Below are 22,252 nucleotides of genomic sequence, written 5' to 3' on the forward strand. Positions count from 1 at the left end.
ACAGCTGTATTAGAAATAAAATAAATAAAATAAACATGATTTTAACCAAACTATGTTTAATGATTACCCTTTCACATCATTTCCTTAAAATACATGGCATCACAGTTAATTGTAGATTACATACATGTACATCCTTATCACAGCCAAACTATGCCATCCTTGGTAAAATGGTACCGATGAACTCTTAAACCTTGAGGGGTCCTCACTGTTGCACAATACAAATTGGTCAGTTTCATGCCTTGAACTGGTTGCTTCCCAGAAGTATTATTTTCACTGGCTTCGTCTTCAAAACGATTTAAATTGATAAACACTGTGCTTGCACCACTATCATCCTTTGACCGAAAGCGGGATGGTGCTGCTGATTGGAAATAACTTGGTCTCGTGAAGGCAACTGTAACTTTGTGTGCTCTGGTGCTTTTTTGAAGAGCAGACAACATTTGCCTAAGATAGGAATCCATATGTTGCAGTCCTCCAGATAAACGGTCGGCCCAATAAAATGCTGGCAGGCTGTCCACAACCACCATACTGATTTGGGGCTTTGACACTAATATCTGTGACCAAAATAAGATGTTAAAAAATTCACGAGGAGTGAGCAAACCAAAACCATACCAAGGGATTTACATACTGTGTCAAGAGCTAAGAGAGCAGTGTAGAGACTGGTGCTGTCGTAAACATTAATGATGGTAAGTCGTTTCAGAGCATCCTTAATTGAAGTCTCAATGAGACTCGAGTTCAGTTTGAGCCCTGGAGTCTGGGCAACAAATGATTTCATACGAGCTTGCAAGTACTGAATGAGCATAAACAGAGGTTGATGGTGATCTGCATCAATAAGTAGAATCTCCACACCTGCGCAAAGAGAAAACAGTGAGACACTTGTGAGGCTCTAGCATGGTGCTTGTCACAGCAATCTTACCAAGGCCCCCTCTGGGAGGCGAGAGGATAGCACGAGCTACCCACTGCAGGGCTAGGACTGACTTCCCCACAGAGTTCTCCCCGACAATCTCAATCACATCCTGAGGTGCTGGCCCATCTGGGCCCAGTAATCGCTCGTCCAGTCCTTTTAGACTTGGCCTGGAAGAAAGCCTGGCCAGAAGTTGTCGGCCCGACTCCGCACGGATCTGGTAATCCATGTAGCCTTGGCATCGACTATTAAAGCTACTGTGGAGTGGACTAGTTTGTTTGTTTTGATGTGATACACAGCAAACATAACCTAACGAAACAGTAAATCACTATTCACCTAAAAAGAATCTACTCAGAATCAAAATTTTACCCTCAGAAATGAGTACCAAGTGCTTATTTTGACAAGAAGCAATATTTTGATTGATGACAATTGGTTACAGGAGTAAATTACTGCTTCACATCAACGCTCTAAGTTGAAAATCCACAAAATACCGCGTTTGGTGCACCGCCTTTGAGGGGGGTGGTAGGAGATACGCTTCGTAGCTTTTGTAGAAAGCAGTGATAATGGCTTCTCTTCTCAAAGCACTCAAAGCTGCGAATCCTTAGGATTTGTTGTTTTGTGAGTTTCAGTGTCTGTTTTTCTCGACATTTACCGTGTTTTCTGAAAGAAAACTGTAAATTTTGACAAGTTGTCCCATCTGTAATGGTAAGCTTTCTATATTTTGTTTAGAGACTCTGCGTTTGACCTGTGCTTTGACGGCTTGTATGACTTCAACTTAACCTACACCTACTCCCTGTAATATTTATTTTCTCAATTAAACGCGTTTTCAAGAAGTTTTCCACTTCTTGTAGTGTCGAGTTTGTGACACAGGTGAAGATTATCCTCTAGGTTCTGTTTTTTCGTATTTTTGTATTTATATCACTTCCTTTATGTCTGCGAACACTTTTCATTATTATGTTGTTTATTATTGTTCAAATCAAGCTTGTGTCATGAGTTGTTGTCTTCACCAATATTTGACTTATCCCATGGCTGCTTTGTGTTTCATTTTATGTAATACTTATGTGGGTCCATGCCAACAGTTCATTTTTCAGGAACCAAGGCTCATGAGATTTACGTGTGATAGATCAACAACATCTTTCTGTGAGGCACATTTCTCCGTTTGTGTTCAATCTATTTTATTTTATTTTACAGACTAACGAAACATGGCAAATCCAAGCCCAGTCAACCACCCAGTGCTTGTATCCGACAACGTTCCTTGGGAGGTAAGCTAGTGTGATTTCTTGAACTAATACTTTATTTTTGTAAAAGGCATTAAAGATCATTTTTCTCCAAAAATAGCCATTTGGAAAGACAACAAGAGTTGAAGCCCAGCCCACAGAATCATCATCCCCCGGCTCATGCAGGTACTTGTTTGATGTAGACTTGACTACTAGTTTCTGTAGATGTCTTCTTTTTTTGTCCGTGAGTGATTGTGCATGCTAGTTCTATGCCTTGCATTTTAAATATTTTTGTTGTTGATTTCACAGACCCAAGAAACTTACTATGATGCTAGATATGGCCTGGTTAGAACAAGAAATCAAAGATCTAGAGGACGTCAATGTGAAGAGCAGTCCAGGTGAACTTCTTTCAAAGATTTTTTCCCCCCACATTTTTTAAAGACAGTTTACCTTAATGGTCGGATTGGTTCAGACAACCTTAGGCCATTATGATTATACCAAACCAATTACACTTGTAACTTGATGAAAAATTCAAAGCAGTATTGCATATTGCTGGAGTCCTTAATGCCATTGCATATTTCTTATTTTAACTACTTTGCTGCTACAGTTTTCAGTCTGTGAAACCACTTTTCATACTCCTGAGTTGTTGTTTTTTTTCTCATGCAACATTTTGCTCTTTCCTTGTAATCATTACTTCTTCCATTTGGCATTCAGTATTTAACTTGGTCTTAATTTTGGATGAAACCTTGGTAAATGGATCAGGTACCTTATCCTCTTAACAGGCAAGTGGGGCTGACTTGCTGCCTGTCAAGTTAAAGCTGCTAGTTCAGAAAATTTTGCTTTTGTGTTAGTGGAAAATTTTACAATTATTTTACGGTAATTTGAATGTAAAGTTATAATTTATTGATTTGTGTTTTTTAAAATCATTTTTGAGTAGTTGTGATAGGTGATGCATTTTGTATTAGTGTTTACTGCTTATGTCACTGTCAATACAGATCATATTTAAATGCCACTCACATCACATATAATGTTTTGACTTCTATTTTATCTTCTAGTATATTTTTTCGTAATTTGTTGGACTTCTTTTGTTGCAGGTACAACAAGTGATATGTTTCCATGCCCAACATGTGTGGTTGCATTCACTAGCCAGGCATATCTTGACAAACATAAAAAATATTGCCGGGGAATCAAGTCAGACCAACAAAGTTCAGCAATGATGGCGACCACAGCTGATGCACCTACAGTAACAGTTCTCTCAAATGTAAATCCCTTAATGACTCAAAGTCTTGCTCCAGAGATCAACAGAAGACCAGAAGGGAATCCCCGTAAGTAATATTTGATGTATCTTGCAGTAAATTAATAATCAACATTATTTTTAAAAATATTTTTGTATGGTTTTTAATTTGAATCTTCCTTTTTTTGCAGAGGGTTATCCATGTCCATGGTGTCCCACAGTCAGCACTTCACCAGCATATCTAGAAAAACATAAAAAGCGATGTCAAAGAAAACAACATTCCCTGCAAAATTCCCATCATGCACCTGCACCGGCCATGCAACAGTCTCTTCATCAACAGGCTCCACAGGTGTACAGCCCCGGCAGCATCACCCAGGTCAAACATCAAACAGAAGCGCAGACTCAGGCTCATCATGTTCTATTGCAACCCCAGCTGCACATCGGAGAACACCACCTGTCGCAGTTTCATTTCATGGATACACTCTCGCAGTCAGTACAGGCCCAAGTTCAAGCTCAGGCTCAAGCCCATGTCCAAGCTCAGGCTCAGGCTCAAGCTCAGGCTCAAGCTCAGGCTCAAGCTCAGGCGCAAGCACATGCGCAGGCCCAGGCACAAGCTCATGCGCAAGCCCAGGCTCAGGCCCAAGCTCAGGCCCAACAAGTTCAAGAAGTGCAAGCACAAGTTCAAGCTCAGGTTCAGGCTCAGGTCCAGGCTCACATGCAGGCACAGGCCCAAGCCCAGGCTCAAGCTCAAGCCCAGGCACAAGCTCAAGCTCAAGCCCAAGCTCAAGCCCAGGCCCAAGGCCAACAAGCAGTGGTGCAAGTTCAAGTTCAGCATCAGCCGCAGCATCGGCATCAAGTCGTGGTATCTACTATACCACAACATGACCCACATAAGGAGGCATCTCCACATCCAACAAATACTCTTGTTCCTATTCATATGACGATTCCCACTCAGGAGCATGGTCAGTCCATTGTTGTAACAAGTGCTCCTTCTAGCATGTCTCAGACGTTGGGGCAAGCACTTACTGTCACAACTTCAGCGAATATGACGCAGACGCTTCAGCCTGTACAAGTGACTGCAGTAAGCACGCCTACAAGTAGTGCCCAATCTATGACGATAATGGTGCCTCTGTCATTGGGACTTCCTTCGATGCAACTCCCCCTACCAGTGCCTATGCCATCTCTTGTGCCTCTGACATTGCACCAAGAAGGTGTCAATGGCATGGAAGCCACCATAGCTGAGGCTGCAGTTGCAAGTGGCAACAGTATTAACTACATAGAAACCAGCATGTCCTCCAGCAGTGGAAAGTCAGCGCCTTATCGCCATGGTGAATTACCTCCTCGCTCGACTGATTCAGTGTCAACAAAGCTTCTTGCTTGTGGAGAGTGTGGGGAGCATTTTCCCAATAATGTTCAACTTCGTAAACATGCTTTCACTCACAACAAAGATAAGCCATTTGTGTGCACAACTTGCTGGAAGATTTTCAAAGATGGTGATGATCTTGAGAGGCACCGAGCTCTTCATAGGCCTCATCCCTGCCCTCAGTGTGGAGAGAGATTTGGACGATTGGGTCATTTGAAACGGCATGCAATGACTCACACAGGACACAAACCATATCCCTGTCCTCATTGTAGCAAGGAATTCATGGACAATGTTGATCTTAAAAGGCATTTGATGACTCATTCTGGTGAGAAGCCTTACAGATGCCAAGTTTGTGGTGATCAGTTTGCTCGCAGCAGTAACCTCAGGCGGCACAGTATCATTCATACAGGTGACAAGCCTCACAAGTGCCCAGAATGTGGTGATGGCTTTGTGGATAACTTTGACCTAAAACGTCACCTTATGACTCACACAGGAGAAAGGCCATATCATTGCAGCTTCTGTGGAGAAAGTTTTACAAGGAGCAGCAACCTTCAACGTCATCAGCGTAAGCATACTGGGGAGCGCCCTTTCGTCTGTGAACTCTGTGAGAAATCATTTGTTGACAAAATTGATTTGAAACGACATGCTAGAGTGCATTCAGGAGAGAAACCCTTTGCTTGCATTAAATGTGGAGATCATTTTGCACGTAAGCATAACTTAAGAATACATCTTAAAACTCACTCTGAAATAATTGAATGTCAGTTTTGTCATGAGCAGTTTGCATTACGGTCTCAATTAGAAGAACATGAGCAAGCTCACAAAGTTGAGCCGAAGTATGTCAGATGTATGCACTGCCAAGAGTATGTGATAGAAAGTGACATGAACAACCATTTAGTTAGTCATACGGATTTGACCCATGAGTTATTTTCTTGTCCTGTCTGTGAGCAAAAGTTTTTGGAAGAGGATGACCTCAAAGTCCATAGTAGATCTCATTTGGTTCAAAAGCCCCACACATGTGATCATTGTGGGGAGCGCTTTGCACGCAGGAGTCACCTTTCTCGTCATGCACTTACTCACCTGGATCGGAAACCATTCCCTTGTAGTGAATGTGATAAGTCGTTCTTGGACAATGTTGATCTAAAGAGACATATGATGACTCATACTGGGGAAAGGCCTTTTATTTGCACAGAGTGTGGTGAGACTTTCTCTCGATTAAGTAACCTGAAGCAGCACAGTAGAATACACACTGGGGAGAGGCCGTACCATTGTCATACTTGCAGTAAACAGTTTAGTGACAGCGGCGTTTTGAGGCGCCACGCCCTCACACATTCCGGTGTCCGTCCTTATGTTTGTCCAGAGTGTGGAGAGAGATTCAGCCAGAAGACTCATCTTATCTCCCACAACCGCACCCATTCTGGTGAGAAGCCTTTTGGTTGTACTCAGTGTGAAGAAAAATTTACTGAAAGGAGTAATTTGAGAAGACATTCAAGAATGCATGCCCCCATGAAACCACACAAATGTGAAACGTGTGGCGAAACATTCTCTCTGTTAAGTCATGCCAAAAGTCACTGTCTGCCCTCTGCTGATGATAGACTGTTTTCTTGTCCAGAGTGCGGGGAGCAATTTGGAAGGATGAATAACTTGAAAAGGCATATCCTCAGGCATACTGGGGAGAAACCGTTTGCTTGCACGGATTGTTCGGAAAGCTTTGCAGACAAGAGCAGTCTCAAGCGTCATTCCTACACTCACACTGGTGAGAAGCCCTTTGTTTGCTCAGAGTGTGGAGAACGATTTACTCAAAGTGCCCACCTTAAATCTCACACTCGTATTCACACAGGCGAGAAGCCTTATCAGTGTCCCTTCTGTAGAGAAAGATTTACTCATCGCAATACTTTTAAAAAGCATAGGAAACTCCATGAGACTGAAGCTTCATCTTCTGCTCCTAGAACGTAGATGTTGGCAATTTAGTTGTACTATGAACAAATGACATAGACTTGTGATACCTTGTTGACAGTTGTGTTTAATTTAAGCAATAATTTTCATTTCCACTATGTTGCAGTATATTTTTGAGTAAAGTTTCTATCCTTTAAGTGGGTAATCATAATTGTTTTGTTTATGTATAAAGATGATGTAAACATTATGTTATTTCATGTTATAACTGTCAAATGTTTCTGAGATCCACTTTTATTATTACTGTGTTCAATTTAGTTTTGCATTAAGAAACTTTCTTTTATAGAGATTGTTAACTTGTTTAAAATATGATGACATTAAATAATAGCAATATGAATGAAAACTACTGTGTTCTATTTATTTACATACACAATACACACACAAAATATGTAGCATCCATCACAGCAACTTGAGCTTCACATTATAGTGCAAATTTAGAGACAAAGTTGTCATAGTATGTTCCATTTGGAGTAAAAATCTGGCACTATAATTTTGAAAAACAACAAGGTCTATCTATGAACAAACATAAACTCATTAAAATATCTTTGTACATTATTTTCTATTAAAACTCAGCACCAATAGTAAAGTTCAGTCTATGAAATACTTTCATCTCCTACTGGGCTTTGACAAGGGACTTACACGCTCACAACTCCATAAATAGTTAAAATTACGCTATTTGTAAGAGTAAAATTACACAAAACTGAGTTGATATATCAAATCTCGCTGCAAATTCATTTTATATTTTTATGATGTTCTCATGACAGAAGGAACATTATGGTAAATTGAGTTTGACATTGGTAGGGAAACAAGTAAAATGAAATTGAGGGAGGTTCCACTAGGTGCCTCAAAAATGTTTTGCTCAAAGATTGGCACAGCACATGCAATATAAATAGTAATGGTCTGTATGATTGGCTTAATACATTTAAATGTATTCTTCACATTATTAATTTTCCTAAGATAACAGAAAAGCATTGAGCATTATAAACAAAATTTTAATTAATGATCACAGTCATATTTGGATGAATGAATACACTAATCCTTACAACAGAAAATAGATAACAGAGAGTTAGAGAAATTTGTTAACACACAAAAAGCTATCCTTAGAATTAAGATATTTGTTAAAATTCTAAAAATCGTGAGCAACGTAGGAGGCTGATTTGCGAGAGCAAACCAGCCCAAGTGTGAGCAAATAGCGTTTTTTACCTCGTAAAGAGAGCAAATTGATTAAACAAAAAAGGGGGGATCGGTAGACCTTCCGCCTCCAGGAGACTCAAACCGGCAGTCGAAACCCCGCAGAGGATGGCAGGAACCGCTTCCTCCCCATGACCCTGTCCGCTTACAAACTAACGTATGGACCTAACAGAGGACCTCCTAACACAGCGCAAAAATCAGGAGCAACGCGCGAGCCGTAAGCCGTGCACAATGTGTGGCCCCAGAGGCCGGGCGGCCGGGCCCGGCGCAGCAGATCACAGCTTCCAATAAATTAAGTTGATTGTGGACTAGAATGGCCCTGCAGGACGGACCCCAGGGAGCGAGAGGGAAGGCCCTCGCAGACGCAGACTCAGGGACTATCCCTCCCCGGGTCCGGGTCCATATCTGTGGCGTCCTCCGGCGTCGCGTTGAGCAGCGAGTACGAATCCCTGAGGATGAGTAGCCGGTGCTGGCCGTTGACGAGGAAGGACGAGCCCCTCCTGAGCTTCTCCTTGCCCTTCTCCAGGTTCTCCCTCGTGAACACCACCTTGCGGTACGACTGCACGAACACGCCCGCCAGCATCGCCAGCCCCACCACGATGGCGCCGTACGTGCACACGGGCACGGCCGTCTCTGCCACCGTCGTGGCCAGGTACACCCAGCGCTGGATGGCGGGCGTCAGCTCCTCCACGCCCTCCTCCAGCCACATGAGCGGGAACACGATGGTGGGGAACTTGGAGACGGCGCCCACGTGCGCCGCGTTGCGCACCCACAGGTTGGCCTGCACGCGCACCTGCGAAGCGGACACGGAGAGGCAGAGGGTCAGCAACGGAGCGAAGACGGGCAGCGCGGCAGCGCCGAGGGGATAGGCAACCCAACCGGCAGTGACTCATACCTTGGCGGAGATGGTGACGCCCAGCTTGGGCTGGATCTTGAAGAAGGTGCCGTGCACCTCGGGGTCCGGGTTCAGGCCGTTCACGGCCTCCACCAGGGTCGGGTCGGCGTCGAGGAAGTGCGGGTACGACAAGTAGACCGGGGCCTCTGCAAACACGGCACAGCTTGTTGAAATTCCCCGTCCGTCCGGCCAACGAACAACAAACGCGGTGCCGCGCCGCGCCGCGCCGGGCCAACTTGTTAGCCCAGCCCAACTCACCGTACTGGCAGGGGGCGATGTTCTGCAGGCCCTTGGGCGGGCACGACTCGGGGTTGCCGGGGTCCTCGCAGAAGCACAAGTTCTCGGGGGCCGTCGGCGTGAAGGCGTCATCGGACGGGGTGTAGAGGTCCGCGAAGATGCCGGAGGCATCATCGGTGGCGGAGGAGCGTCGCGTCAGCGGCAGCACCCGGCACAGGTCCTTGTCGTACACGGACAGGTGGTCGGACTGCGTGGCGGCGCGCGGTGGCCACACTGAGCCCTCCGAGCCCTTGATGGAGTTGCAGGGGCTGCTCTGCCAGTAGGGCAGCTCCTTGCGCCCGTTCAGGGTGTCGATGTAGCCGAACTCCTCCATGCCGGCGTGCCCCGTGTAGATGGTGGACACCTCGTCCAGCGTGCCGTTTCGCTGCGCAAACCACAAAACGGCGCCGTTAGAAAGCGAGGAATGCCGAACACCGAAGGCCCCGCTGCAGGAAACTCTCGGCATTGGCAGCCCTGGACTTTGGGGCCGGGATAATTCAACGGTTCGCGACACAACCCCTTGACGTCAGCAACGGCGCCACGCGGCACACTCGCGGCACGCTCAGCACGTCACCGCGCCCGACACTCGTTTTCTCTTCCTTTTTTCAGACGCCACGCGCTTTAGCTGCTTATCCTATCCGAGGCAAGAAGAAATTGACGGAGGAAAACACATCAGACAGAACAGGGAGCCTGGATAAACACGGGGACCTGTTAATTGACGCTCAAGGAGCTTTCGTCGGTCGGCACCGCACCGTCCACGCGCCTTCCGCATGGCCAAGTCAGTCCCCTTCGCGTTTGGCCTTCGCGAAGGCCCAACGCGCAGCCTAGTTAGTCAGCAAAACATTCCTTTGCCGGCATAACATGCTTTTCAGTGCGACTCGCGATGCTCGCGACCACCCCGTCCCGACTGCTGCGGCCACGCTCCCCCGCACGACCGTGTGTGAACTGTGAATGGAAAACCACCGCTTAGCAAACGCCGCCAAAACACAGGCTTGACTTTTCGCCAGTGTTCTAAGAATGAAATTTACTCGCCCACAGTACATACGGGCAGGATTCGTCATACACGTTCGACCGGTTCTGCTGGGTTCGTTTACACAAAGGCCCCCCCGGCCTTACTCCTTTGGCAGCGTATAGCAGCCGTCCAAACGTCATTCAAGCCGATCCGATCCTTTTGGGAATCGCGACAGCAGGGACGAGGAAACTTGCGGCAAATTCGCGGATTTTTTTTTGGCGCGGTGGTCGTCTTGTTGATTAAAGACGCGGTTGGAAATCAGCGGTTAGCTCCTCCACCGCTAAACGGCAGCGGCGAGGCGACCGCAGCCGTCGACCGCGAGGTGCCGCGGCGGGCTGGCTCCAAACACCGCTTTCGTCGCTCCGTCTCTCTCGCGCTCACGGGCCGCACCGAGTGGCTGAGAGAGGCCGAGCTGCGGAGCACTGCTCGGAGTCTGCCCGCTGGCCACACTCCTGCACGACGCGGCAGAGGATGTGGCGTGAGATTCACGCGAACGTGTGTGGCCCGCGGCGCGGTTCGGTAAGCTTGGCGGACCAGGAGGCCTCTTATCAGTGTGCCCCACTGCAGTCGACAGCATTACGACGTCGCCGCCAAGCAGAGAATTGGTTATTCCGGATAAATCGACCCGAGGTTCAACCGGATATGACTGCTTTAGTTATCATCAGCGATCGAGTCACTGGACACCGCGGCTCCCGTGCGATGTTGTCCGTTCCAACTCAGTTCCCTGTCGGACGTGAAGCACCCCAGCAGCGCGGCCCAGCGCCGCTCTGCGTTTCGATGCCGCGGTCGGCCCGAAGTACTAGTACCTCCATTCAACGCGACGCGATAAGCTCTCGCTGTGAATCCGAAACAGAGGTTTGTCGCTTCGTCTCTCTCGAACTCATCTACCTCATTGGGGCGCCCTGCATGGGAGCGAGAGAGACAGAGCGCCGTTTCGGAATGAGCCTGCAGCCGATTGTCTGGGTAATGGCGCAAAGGCGCGCCCCGCACTCATTGGCCCGCTTTTATTCAAATTTCGAGCTTTGGACCCTCGGCCGCGTCGCCGCGTCGCGTGACTTCGCGATCCGCGCGGTCGAATGGTCGAATGGCAAGCGGGGATAATCGATCACGTTAACGTCGAGAGGGAAGGACGGCCGCCGATAAGTCGATCTTCCTGGCAAGCTAAAGGGGCGCTCCGAAGGGGTGTGAGGGAGACGGGGCGGTGAGGCACGGTGGGCCAGAAGACCAGTTTAGCGACTATGGAGCTCAAAACGCGTTTCGAGTTTTGGCACCTCCGCCGGTCTTCTGGCCCACTGTGCAAGGGTTCGAGGGTTGGTTTTGCAACTCACCCCCAAGAGCAGGCCCATCTGCGCCTGCGGACGGAGGTGCTTGGGGAACACGCTGTGCGCTAGGCGCACCAGCGTGTCGTCGTAGCCGAAGAGGAGCTGGTCCGCCGTCAGCTGCACGAAGGGCTTGAGGCCCATCGTGCGCGCGCCCGTGCTCACCACGAACTGCACCAGCGGGAACGAGCTGGACACGTGCGTGGACAGCGTCTGCGGAGCGAAACCAAAAACCGTCAGCAAAACCAAAAACCGTGAGCGAAGGGGACACTGGCCGGTGGCCGGCCTGGGGACACAACGGCGGCGTGGCTCCATGGCGATGGCGCCCACCGTCACGCGGCAGGCCCATGCAAGCCGCAAGGCACGCGCCGCCGCGCCGCCGGAGAGGAGACGTGATTTGTGAGGTCGCTTTGCCCGACGGCCTGACGACGGCCTGGCGGCATGGCGTCAGGACGGCGCGCGCGGACTTGCAACTCACCAGTAAGGGAATGTTCGGCAGCACGATCTTGGTTTTTCGGTCCACCGACATCTCCGGGACGAAGCGCAGGATCTTGCGATGCTGGAAGCTGACGGTGCCGTTGTCGTGGAACGCAATGTTCACCTTCTCCATGTCCTCTCTGCAAAGCGACCATCGCATCCACCGCAATCCATTAGTGCCGGTCGGACCAATCGTCGTAATAGCGCCTTTCCACTCTCCAAATGCACACGCCAAATGCCGACGTGCATTTGTGAAGTTTAAAGATATGCAGGCGACAGTGCCCGCTGCTCGGACGGGTTAAACTCAAGGCGAACCAGTGTTTGGCGGCGCGCGAAGTGCCGCGACTGGCTCGCCTGAGTCCCGCCAGTCCCGCGGGCTTGGCGGCTTGGCGGCTGCCGATGAGAGCGGATTACAGGAAGGAAAACCCGCCCGGGCGCCGGCAAGCACGCCGAATGCATCATCATTGACGCCTCTAATTGGCTTGGCACCATCCAGTGCGATATGAGCCTCGTATTAGCAGTGTAGCGCGCGCAAGCGCCAGAAAAAGAGGCCCACCTGTAGACAAACGGGCCGATCTCCTGCAGGAGAGGCTTCTCGCCGTTGTTCAGGAAGCCGTCCTGGTTCGTCATGTTAAACACGTAGACCTTGGTGAGCCGAATGACGCCGGGCTTCTGCCAGTAGGAGTACGCCAAGGTGCCGTTCCATATCTTCAAGTTCTGCAATCAGACAGGGGCGTCAGTGGGTTCACTTTGCGCGTCTTCCGCTTGTTGGCGGTCGAATGTCTCATACTGCTGGCCGACCATCTCGGCTCCCTCCTCACCTTCAGGATGATGAAATCGACCCAGGGGACCGACGAGAGTAAAATTCCTATCGCCACTAAAAACGCTCCAACCAGGATCACTCCCAGTTTCACTGCAACAGAAAGGGCGCGGGTTTAGTTTCAAATCCTCGTCGGCACGGCCATGGGCCTTGCCTTGCCATGGGCGGAGACAAAGGCAGGACCGCGTCCTTCTGCCGCGTGCCCGTGCCGGGGCAGCCGGGGCCACCTGCCCGAGGCTCTCCTCCAGTGCAGCTGCAGGCGGTAACGGCGTCCACCGAGCGCCGCGAAACACGGCGAAACACGGCGAAGCACCGCGAAGCACCGCGAAGCACCGACAAAGTGCCTCTCAGTAACAATTATTGACATGTCGCGGCCGCCGCGGCCGGGCCGTCGCCGTGCCCTTTGGCCGCGGTCGCGGCGGGGCGTGGCGGGCTGTGTGTCACCGCGGAGTCACAGAGTCACTACGCTGGACACGGACCTGGGAATTCCCTCGCCGCGTTTGCTTAGCACCATGGGCCGGCGGGCTTTACTGTCCCGCCAAGTCGACGTAGTGTAGAGGTCAAGTTTTCGTTTCGTTTCCCAAAAGCGGGCTGCCTTGCCTGTTCGGCGGGCTGCCTTGCCTGTTCGGCGGGCTGCCTTGCCTGTTCGGCGGGCTGCCTACTCGCCGGGCGCTCCCACCGGGTGCTGGCGCGCACCGTGCCGCCGTCTCCGCGACGCGAGCCTCAAACAAACAGCCAAACGGGACGGGACGGCGCTTTCGGTTCCGCGTCGGACACCTCGCCGTCCCGAAATGTCACCGGGGTCGTCTTATTTCCTCTCTGTCCGCAGGCTCGGTGGCATGCTCGTGGCGTGCGCTCCGAATTAGTGACCGCTAAATTGCCTCGGAGTGTGTCTGCAATCGGTCAGCGACCGCGTCGACTTCGGCCCGCCTTTCCCACGGGGGTAGTGACTTGAGCGCGGCGCGGGGGGGTGGGGTGGGGTGGGGGGGGCGGGGCGGAACCGGGCGGGGCGTCTGTAAATGGGGTCGCCCGCGCTTGGCACGTCAAAACAACACAGAGGGCAAGAAAGTGATACAAAAACAGGGTACATTCTTCGACGGGGAGGCGAGTTGTCGGGCAGAGGGTCGGAAGGACCGTGCCGGGGAGTGGAGTGCGAACGGAGCGGACCTCGTGACGTCACTCCGGCACTCTGACGCACGCCGGGGGGCGCAGCAACAGCCTCATCCCGCCGTCCTGCCCGTTGCCCAGGCTGCCCAGGATGCCCAGGCTGCCCAGCAGTCGCCGGCAGTGGTTCTCTCCCGCGTTCCGGGCTGCTCCGGGCCCCTCCAGCCTCCAGCCTGCCGGCTCCGGGCTCCGGGCTCCCGGCTCCAGAAACCCGCCACAGATCCCACACCGCGTGAATCTTTTCCGCGACGCGATGGCGATGGTCGGGCCGGGTCGCAGAAAAACACGCGTCGACTTGTTGTGGACGAGTTCTCGTCTCTCGCATGGGCCGCGTAGCCGCGACGACTCAGTGACGACTCACGAAGCAGTGACGTCCACGTAGCCCATCAGGAGGACGGCCGGCCGGCCGGTCATCAGCGTGCAGGGCGATTTGCGGCCGTGTCTCGCTCGTCTAGGAAAGGGGGAGGGGGCAAATGGCCCCACCGAGTATTGCAACATGTTTTGGAGCTGGCTTAGGAAGCGCTCACAGGACGCGCCGCGACTTGGGAACTTTCCTGAGCTGCCTGTACATGCCTAGTAGTTGGCTCATATCGGCCGGCCGCGCCACTGCCGCAGGGACTCCAGGGACTCCAGGGGGACTCCAGGGACACCAGGGACACCGGGGGAGTCAACGCGCCGGAACCACCCGGACGCCCCGGGCGGGGATTGCCGGCGGGGTGAGGGAAGGGAAGGACTGCGACATTAAAGCGATGTGGAACATTCCTTTTCGGCAGTCGGCACAGCGGTGTGTAAGCTGGGAGGTCGAGAGAGGAATGGACGGCGCTCTTGCGATCGAGTGCCGAAAAGAAATCTGCCTTGTCTCCGAGTCTTTGGAATTATACAAAGACATAATGTCGTTGAACCGCGAGGGTCGTTGCCTTTCATTCGGCGCAGCAGGCCGGCAGCGACGGCAGGGCGAGGGGTCGTCAACTCACATCGCGCGTGTACGAAGTAATACAATAATATATGGTAATATACATCCCATATTATCGTTTTTAGGCCGATTTTTCATGCTACCGATGATCCAAGTAGTCCATTTGGTAGTATTTATGGACTTTCAGCGGTAATATAAGAGTAATATTATACAGCCTGTGTACGAAGTGATATGCAAGTTGACGACCCCTCGGGGCAGGGGCCACGCAGAAAGGCATACTTTGCCTGCTTTGCCCCTGTGACAAGGTAAAGAGTGCTCCTTGGCCCCCCTCAAGCCGGTTCTGGATCCTCCACTGCCGGGAGAGGACCGGTGTTCGTGTTCTGTTTACTGCCAAAACTACTACCTCGATGACGCACTCGTTTGGGCCGCAAGGGAAAGGGGGTCCGCGGCGCCGTCCGTGTTGTTGCCACCGAGCGCCGCAGCGCCGAGCCGACTATGACGTATGTAAAACAGCAAAGTCGCAATTAAGGAGTCAAGGAGGCCGCGAGGTGTCATTAAAGGCAGGATCACGTGCACGTCGCGGACGACGCGGACGACGCGGCCCCGTGCGCTGTGCGCGCGCGGCGCTCGCAACCACCCCCGCATTGAGGTCGCCGAAGAAGGCCGCGGCCAAGGCCCACCCCCTCGCCGCCAAGGCCCACTAGGTCGCCGTCAAGACCCACCAGGTGGCCGTCAAGAGCCACCAGGTCGCCGTCAACACCCACCAGGTCGCCGTCAAGGCCCCTCGCCGCCGCCAAGGCCCACCCCGTCGCCGCCGAGACCCATCAGGAGACCGTCAAGACCCTCCAGGTCTCCCCCTTAGACCCACCAGGTCGCCGTCAAGGCCCTCCTCGCCGCGACCAACGCCCACCCCGTCGCCACCATGACCCACCAGGTCGCCGTCGAGAGCGCCTCACCTGATGACATGCGGCCCTTCTCCGACACGAGCATCTGCAGGGGCTTCTTGTCACCGGAGCCGTTGTCTCGCTGCATGAAGTGCGGCGCCACGCCGAACAGCCTGTTCTTGGCGGACTGGCCCACCCTGATGTACTGCTTGGTGAGCTGGCGCGTGAGGCGCGGCGCGGGGTTTGGCGCCATGCTGGAAAACACAAAGGAAGAGTGTCAGAATGGCCATAGTGCTCTTGCGAATGGCCCACCCTGTCGAAGGGTTTCCGCATTGGTGTGAAAGAGCGAGCCGCGGATGGCGTGGCGGGGCGGGGCGGGGCGTGGCGGGGCGGGGCGGGGCGTAGCGGAGCGGGACGGGGAGGGGCGGCGAACCGGCCGCGGAGCCGCGGAGCTAATAGCTGATGGGACCTGTGCCAGACACGCGGCTTTGATGAATGAGCAAAAAAGCAGGAAAAAAGCGGCTAGAGAATCATCAGCAATCATATTCAGCATCAAGGCGTCACAGACAATCCGCCGCGGAGGCCGATAAGAAAAAAGGGAAGAGGATGCGAGTTTTTGGCTTTCGGGTGCTGCGCTATGACGCGTTTATTCCCTTCAAATAAAAAGCAACATTTTTTGTGTTGTTTTCAAGTGAGTTCTCTTGGTTACATTCAAGTTGTTGACTGGTATGTGATAATTGTTGTAGATTACGGCTCCCGATGCTTCTAGCCGTTCAAGTTTTTATTAGTGAGGCGCCGAATGCAACTGTTTCATTACTCTCATTTCGCACCTGTTTCACCAGTGAGTGCCAGTACACTGTTTAAGAAAAGTGGCAATGAAAAGAGAAAAAAAAAAAAAAAAAGAGATTGAGATGGAGAGGAAAATTTTGCGTGGAGGGGCTCCTAAGACCGGTCCGTCCAAAAGACCGAAAGGTTGTTGTTTTTGTCCTGCCTGTACACCAGTGTATTGGCAGTGACGGCCGTGACGCCCTAACCTAGCCAAGCCTGGCGGAGCCGGAGCCACACTCTCAACCGGTAACACGGATGGCTCGCAACAAAAAATAACAATAGCTGTGATCTGGTTTTCTCCCGGGTAGCCGCAGTGCCGGTAGGCGACGTTGGCGACGTCGGGGCCCAATCAACGTCAAAGGATAGATCTCATACCACGGCTTTGCATACAACTGGCGGTGGCCACCTGGCTCGATTTCCCAGACTGGCTAGTACTCACAGGATCTGCATCGCATGAAGCTGACATCCTCGACACATAGTCCAAAAAACGAACACGAATGAAAATTCAGCTCAAAATAATAAAAGTCGAATACTCTTGAATCAACGGTTGGTCAATGGATTAAAAACAGTTTGAATTCATAATATTGTGACTAGTTGTTTAGGTAAAAGGACGGCCTCGGCGGTGCATGTTGTTTCTCGAGCCGCGCCGGTATTTGACAACAAGGTAGTCCGGGGAGGAGGAGCTGGAGGGGGCGGTGGCGGTGGCGGCGAAGGGGAAGGGGAAGGCAGAATCAGCTGGCAGCGCCGCAGCGCCGCGGCAGACGCGGGCAGACGACGGCGCGGCCGGGCCATGCTGGCCATGCGGGCAACGCAGCGAGTGCGAGAAGGACGGCAAGCATGTTCGTGCAGGCCGCAGGCAGAACGCCTAATCGCCTGGGAAACACGAGTTTGATAACGTGAAGTCGCTCGCTCCGCCGGCATCAGGCGGTATAGCGACATCGAGGACGCGGCAGGGCAGGGCACGGGCCGCAACCACACTCGAAAGGAAAGAAAACGGAAGGGTGGGGCGGAGAGGGAAGGAGGAGATGAACTCGGACCGGCGCGACCGGCGTGGCGGTGCGTTGCCGCCAGCCGGTGACGGCGACGGTGACCACTGGGCTGCTGCCGGGCTGGAGACGCGCCAAAATCGAATTGCCGATTGCCGCCTCACGCCGCGCCAAAAGCCGCCACTGCCGCGGCTGCTCTCGTTTTTTCGTTTTGCGCGCGTGGCTTTGCTCTTGGCGTGCATCGTCCTTTTTTGCGGGGGCTGCATGTGCTTGACCCAGTGGCACCGAGTGGCGCCGGGTGGCGCGCTGCACCGTGACCCTAAGCGGGGCCCCGCCGCACCCCGCCCCGCCGCGTCCCGCGCGGCCCCTCGTGCTCCCACTAAAATCCTACGAGGTTTCTTCTGCGGCGCGCCGCCGCGGCTGTACGTCGTACAGTGTATGAATTCAAACAAGCAGTTGCACTTTTTTACGCTGCAGTTTGAAGAACAGAATGTGCGAGAAAAGGGCATTCTGCATTCGGAGCTTGCATAAAAAGCCGCGCGCGTGCATTCCGCGGCGCTGGAGCTACTCGCGCGGCGGTGTGACGGTGTGACGGGGGCCAGGCCTTGGCCCTACCCGGATTCCAAATTCCGAATCCAGCGCGACCTGCAGACTGATTCCGATAGTAATTTTCGTCGATCTGTCTCTCTCGCACCTATACAGGACGTGCCATCAGTACGGGAGAACGACTCTCGGAATCAGTCTGCAGGCGGCCTTGCACAGCCCAAGCCTCAGCCACGGCCTCAGCCCTCAGCCACAAGGCCGCCCATCGGCCGTCCGGAGGTCCACGCACAGCCTCTCGGCGCCGTCCTCAGCGCCCTGGGCTTGAGCTTGAACCCCGCCTCGGACCCCGACGACGGGCGTGGCGAGGGCGACGCAGTGAACCGTAATGACTGCCTGCTCGGCTCGCTGGAACGCCGGGACGCCGGGACGCTCGGACGGCGGCACGGGGCGGCCTGGTCCAGCCCTAATAGTGCATCATTATGTATGCGCTGCCTTCGGCGCTTCGGCCCTTGCCGGAGTGCCGTTCGGAACTAGACCCGGCTCCCGGCGCGCCGGTGGTGGGGGCGGACCTGCCGGCCGGCCGGCTTGACCGGGGCGGGGACGACGGGGACGACGGGGACGACGGGGAGGGAGTGCGGCCCGCTGGGCTGGGCTGCCTCGCGCTCCTCCGCGGTGCGGGCAGGTGTGGGGATAGGACTCTAGTGTGGGGCAGGATCGCGGCGCAGGGGCAGGGCCGGCAGGGCAGGGCTGGCAGGGGGTTCACGACCAGGGCCGCGGCGCCGCGGCCGTGCCGGGGGAAGGGCGGCCTCACGGGTGCCAAGGCCTCGGCCAAGGCTGCACCAGGGCGACGACCCGGCGCGGGCGCGGGCATGAACATGGATACGTGGACATGAACAGCGGCGTGCGCGGCGCCCAGGTCGAGTGCGTACGTCGCGGACGTGGTGTTTTTTTGCGGCGCGGGCGCCCTTGGCGTCCTTGGCAGTGACACTGCGGGTCACGGCGCGTCCTTGACCCGCGACGTGGCGTCGCGTCTAGCCGCGTCTAGCCGACGCGCACGTGCTCGGGTCATTGGGCATGCAGGACGGGGTGGCCGCGGTGGTCGCCGGCCGGGCTGGGGGCTGCTGCAACTATCCGCAAAACTCTGGTCCAGGACCATCATTTGTCGTTTCGGCGTCGCTTTCGCGTTATTTCGGCGTCGCTTTGACGTCAGCCGTCGCCGTCGTAGGGCGGTGCACGACGCGGGCCATCGGGCCATCCACGCCGCCCGGGTGGCGTGACGACGCGAAGCGCGGCGAACCCGGCAGACGGTTATAAAAAGCAGCCAAATAGTGTGATTGTTCTGTTTTTCCGTCCTGAACGTTTGTCTGGCGCGACCGAACGTGGCGCGACGTCGACGCTGTGCTCGTGGCGCTCGGAGGAACCCGTCTGATGAAGCCCAAGCTGAAGCCGTGCGTTCCCTCGGTTCCCGCACTTCGCACGCTCGACTAAAAATACCTATCCATTTCCAGGATTAACCGTGCAATTTATGTGCTGTAAAAAAACTCAACCGCAGAGAAGCAGCTGCCAGGAAAAAGAGTATCGAGAGCGCGGAGATGAATGGCTCGTCGAGTGGAGTGGTCGCCGCATGCATATGCATCCAGAGGGGAAGTTCGGGGCGGGGCAGGGCGGGGAGGCTCAATGTAGTGTAGTTGATTACATGAGTAGTGCGGAGCCGCGGAGCCTTACGTTGCTGGTGCTGCTGTGTTGCTCGTCGACAAAGATCAGCCCTCCGTTGGCCTGGTTGGCCTGCGGCGTGGTTGGCGCGGGCGGGGCGTATCCAGTCACTGTCACATCACTGGTGCACTGCTGCACTGTTTCACTGTCACCACACACTGCGTACAATCACTGGCACTGCGCGAGGCGCGAACAGCCTTAGGCCCGACTCGGCGTGGCGGCGCGTGGCGCGCGGCGCGTGGCGACTGGGAAGAGGGCGGACTCGGACTGACTGGGGTGGCACGGCTGCTGGCGGCTGCTCCCCGCAGGGACCCCTCGGACTCAATGGCCTCGATGGGGGCGATGGCGACGGGGCACTCCGCGACACTCCGCGATGACAGGCGGGCACCTGGCGATTGGACTGGCGGACTGGCGCTTGGAGCGCGCGCGGCCAGCCTGTGACCCGAAGATGCGGAGACGGCCAAGACGGTACCCCATTGGTACTCGATACCCGGCCCGGCGCGCCTCCCGGCCGCCTCCCGCGCGGAGGAGAAGAGGATGCGGCCGCGGGAGAGGGGGCCGGGGCGCGCGGCGCGGGGCGGCGGCAGCGGGTAAAAAGACGTAACTTTGTTGGTTCCTCGGCCAGCCTCGACCAGTCTTGGAGGAGGCATCGGGCCTGGCAGGCTCGGCAGGCTCGGCAGGCAGGCTGCCCCCACCGCCGGCTGAGTGAACCAGAGGCACCTGCAGCCTCTTTCCCTGTCTCTGTCTCACTCGGCATCTTCTCCTCCAGCGCCTCGACATGTTTGCTTCTCCTTCTCCGACACAAGTGCGAAGAGAGTCACCGCCTGCCGTTTTTTTTCGAGGCACTAACGACCTGAACCGAATCGCGCCAGACGAGGGATTCCCCCGCGGATGGCGCCAAAAGCAGCGAAAACACGAAACGGCCGGCCGGCGTCGCTGTGGCGTTCGCGCCGTTCGCAGCGAGGCGGTAGTGCACCGTGCTCCGCCGCCACCGCGCCGCCGCCGAGCGCCTGGGGTGCGGCGGTAGGCAGCCCGCCGCCAGCCGAGCGCTGCGGGTCGGCCTGCGCGCCCCTGGCGGCCCGCGCCACCCCACCCCCACCACGGCAGAGCAGGAAAAGCAGGCCGCGCGGCCACCGCAGCCGGGGTGCTCGGCCACGGTCTTGAACTTGGCCGAGAGGCCGGGGCTGCTCGGAGACGGACTTGAACTTGGCCGAGTGGTCGGGGCTGCTCGGCCACGGACTTGAACTTGTCCGAGTGGTCGGGGCTGCTCGGCCACGGACTTGATTTTGGCCGAGCGGTCGGGGCTGCTCGGAGACGGACTTGATTTTGGCCGAGCGGTCGGGGCTGCTCGGAGACGGACTTGAACTTGGCCGGGGCGCGGGGCCGCGTGCCTGCGTCCAGGAGTCTGACCGCGAGTCTAATTCGGGCCGCAAACTAAAGCTAATGGCAATTAGGCTTTCTCTGGTGGCCGGCGCGCGACTCTCGAGACTCACGAACTCTCGAGTGGCCGCGTGACGCCATCGGCATCGCCATCGCCATGCCCGGACCTTTTATCCAGGCTTTGGGACGTCACCGCACCGCCGCCTCTCTCTCTCTCCGGAGATTGTTCTGACGTCATTCCTCTCTTGGGAATGTTTGAACGGATAATAGTCCTCTTGGATATATGAGGTCGTTAAGTGCGGCGTGTGTTGATCGAGACTTGCCTCCGTCTCTTCCAATACCCATTTTCATCCATTTGCATACACTCGGCTTTATACGCGCGTCCCCAGCCCCGGTGGTGTGACAGTGGTGTGCGCGCTCGGCCGCTCGGCCACGGGGAGGCTCTGTACCAGCAGGTCTACTAACGCCATCTCCCGCGGGAGCTCTGGAGAGTTTGCAAGCCGTCGCAGGGCATTTTCCTCCAACTTTCCTTTCCGACTGCTGCGCTGCTAGCCGAACAGCCCTCCGGCAAAATGCAGAGTCAAAGCCGAAGATTTTGGCCGTTTTTTTCCCTGCCATTGTGTGGAGGCGCGTGGATGTGATGCCCAGCCTGCGCGGCCTGCGCGGCGCGGGCGCCCCAAAAACACAACAATTAGACTCGTCAAAACAATAACAGACGTCACAGTCGGCCACGCGCAGCCACGCGTCTGCATGTCTGCATCTGCGTCGAGAGCCGAGGGGCTCTTCGGAGAGTCGAACAGGTTAGGGTGCCCCGCGTCACGTGACGGCGTGATCCGTGCACAGGCGTGGCCGGCCGGCCCGGCTGATTTAAGGCGCCGGTTGCCGTCACTGGGCTTCTGCGTTCCAATCTTTCCATTTCCTATCAGGAGGCATTCTTCTTGTTTCTTACTTTTGCACATTTGGTGACTGATTTATAGAAAACCAGACCACATTTACGGTCTCCCCACCGCAGTCCACGTGACGAAAACGAACCTTTACTTTTTTTTTCGCCATCATGTTAAGATAAGCGACGGCCATACCTTTTTTTTTCTAACACAAATATGTGCGGCGGCGGTGCCGGGTCGAGGCTGTTGCCGTGGTTAGCGCGGCGACGCCCTCGGCGACGTCACATAGGACGCGTGCGTTG

General features: G+C 54.5%; 3 protein-coding genes across 6 annotated transcripts; 1 reads left to right on the forward strand and 2 right to left on the reverse strand.

Moving 5' to 3' along the window:
- Positions 1–39: 39 nt before the first annotated feature.
- On the reverse strand, positions 40–1,423 carry LOC117641811 (DNA repair protein XRCC2-like). The gene is made up of 4 exons (XM_034379458.1): positions 1,287–1,423; positions 914–1,210; positions 626–846; positions 40–551 (listed from the first exon to the last, which is right to left on the reverse strand). The coding sequence occupies exons 2-4, from the start codon at positions 1,128–1,130 to the stop codon at positions 138–140; spliced, it is 852 nt and encodes a 283-aa protein (XP_034235349.1). The 5' UTR covers positions 1,131–1,210; positions 1,287–1,423; the 3' UTR covers positions 40–137.
- Positions 1,424–1,440: 17 nt separating this feature from the next.
- On the forward strand, positions 1,441–7,008 carry LOC117641808 (zinc finger protein 585A-like). Of its 2 annotated transcripts, XM_034379449.1 has the most exons (6): positions 1,442–1,606; positions 2,093–2,163; positions 2,240–2,304; positions 2,428–2,516; positions 3,213–3,443; positions 3,544–7,008. In XM_034379449.1, exons 2-6 carry the CDS (start codon positions 2,104–2,106, stop codon positions 6,666–6,668), a joined length of 3,570 nt encoding a protein of 1,189 aa, XP_034235340.1. In that variant the 5' UTR covers positions 1,442–1,606; positions 2,093–2,103; the 3' UTR covers positions 6,669–7,008. The 2 variants fall into 2 exon arrangements, with proteins under 2 accessions (XP_034235341.1, XP_034235340.1); XM_034379450.1 differs by lacking the exon at positions 2,428–2,516 and having other exon boundaries at positions 1,441–1,606.
- LOC117641809 (scavenger receptor class B member 1-like) lies at positions 7,003–20,092 on the reverse strand. 3 transcript variants are annotated; one of them, XM_034379453.1, is made up of 9 exons: positions 19,699–20,092; positions 15,689–15,870; positions 12,657–12,748; positions 12,392–12,552; positions 11,837–11,975; positions 11,368–11,571; positions 9,010–9,412; positions 8,752–8,897; positions 7,003–8,649 (listed from the first exon to the last, which is right to left on the reverse strand). In XM_034379453.1, exons 2-9 carry the CDS (start codon positions 15,867–15,869, stop codon positions 8,227–8,229), a joined length of 1,749 nt encoding a protein of 582 aa, XP_034235344.1. In that variant the 5' UTR covers position 15,870; positions 19,699–20,092; the 3' UTR covers positions 7,003–8,226. The 3 variants fall into 3 exon arrangements, with proteins under 3 accessions (XP_034235344.1, XP_034235343.1, XP_034235345.1); XM_034379452.1 differs by lacking the exon at positions 19,699–20,092 and adding an exon at positions 16,884–17,127; XM_034379454.1 differs by lacking the exon at positions 19,699–20,092 and adding an exon at positions 16,820–16,884.
- Positions 20,093–22,252: the final 2,160 nt, after the last annotated feature.

The sequence above is a fragment of the Thrips palmi genome, unplaced genomic scaffold, assembly GCF_012932325.1.
Source record: "Thrips palmi isolate BJ-2018 unplaced genomic scaffold, TpBJ-2018v1 HiC_scaffold_15, whole genome shotgun sequence".
NCBI classification, from domain to species: Eukaryota; Metazoa; Arthropoda; class Insecta; order Thysanoptera; family Thripidae; genus Thrips; species Thrips palmi.

Bases quoted from the DNA above. Each gene is read 5' to 3' on its own strand.
- LOC117641811 (XM_034379458.1), bottom strand. From the start codon at position 1,130: ATGGATTACCAGATCCGTGCGGAGTCGGGCCGACAACTTCTGGCCAGG. The intron at 847-913 runs GTAAGATTGCTG...CTCTTTGCGCAG, and splicing joins GCCTCCCAGAGGGGGCCTTG to GTGTGGAGATTCTACTTATT. The intron at 552-625 runs GTATGTAAATCC...TTTTGGTCACAG, and splicing joins CTCTCTTAGCTCTTGACACA to ATATTAGTGTCAAAGCCCCA.
- LOC117641808 (XM_034379449.1), top strand. From the start codon at position 2,104: ATGGCAAATCCAAGCCCAGTCAACCACCCAGTGCTTGTATCCGACAAC. The intron at 2,517-3,212 runs GTGAACTTCTTT...CTTTTGTTGCAG, and splicing joins CAATGTGAAGAGCAGTCCAG to GTACAACAAGTGATATGTTT. The intron at 3,444-3,543 runs GTAAGTAATATT...CTTTTTTTGCAG, and splicing joins AAGACCAGAAGGGAATCCCC to AGGGTTATCCATGTCCATGG.
- LOC117641809 (XM_034379452.1), bottom strand. From the start codon at position 16,921: ATGTGTCGAGGATGTCAGCTTCATGCGATGCAGATCCT. The intron at 9,413-11,367 runs GTGAGTTGCAAA...TGGTTTGCGCAG, and splicing joins AGATGGGCCTGCTCTTGGGG to CGAAACGGCACGCTGGACGA. The intron at 8,898-9,009 runs GTGAGTTGGGCT...CCGTGTTTGCAG, and splicing joins CATCGCCCCCTGCCAGTACG to AGGCCCCGGTCTACTTGTCG.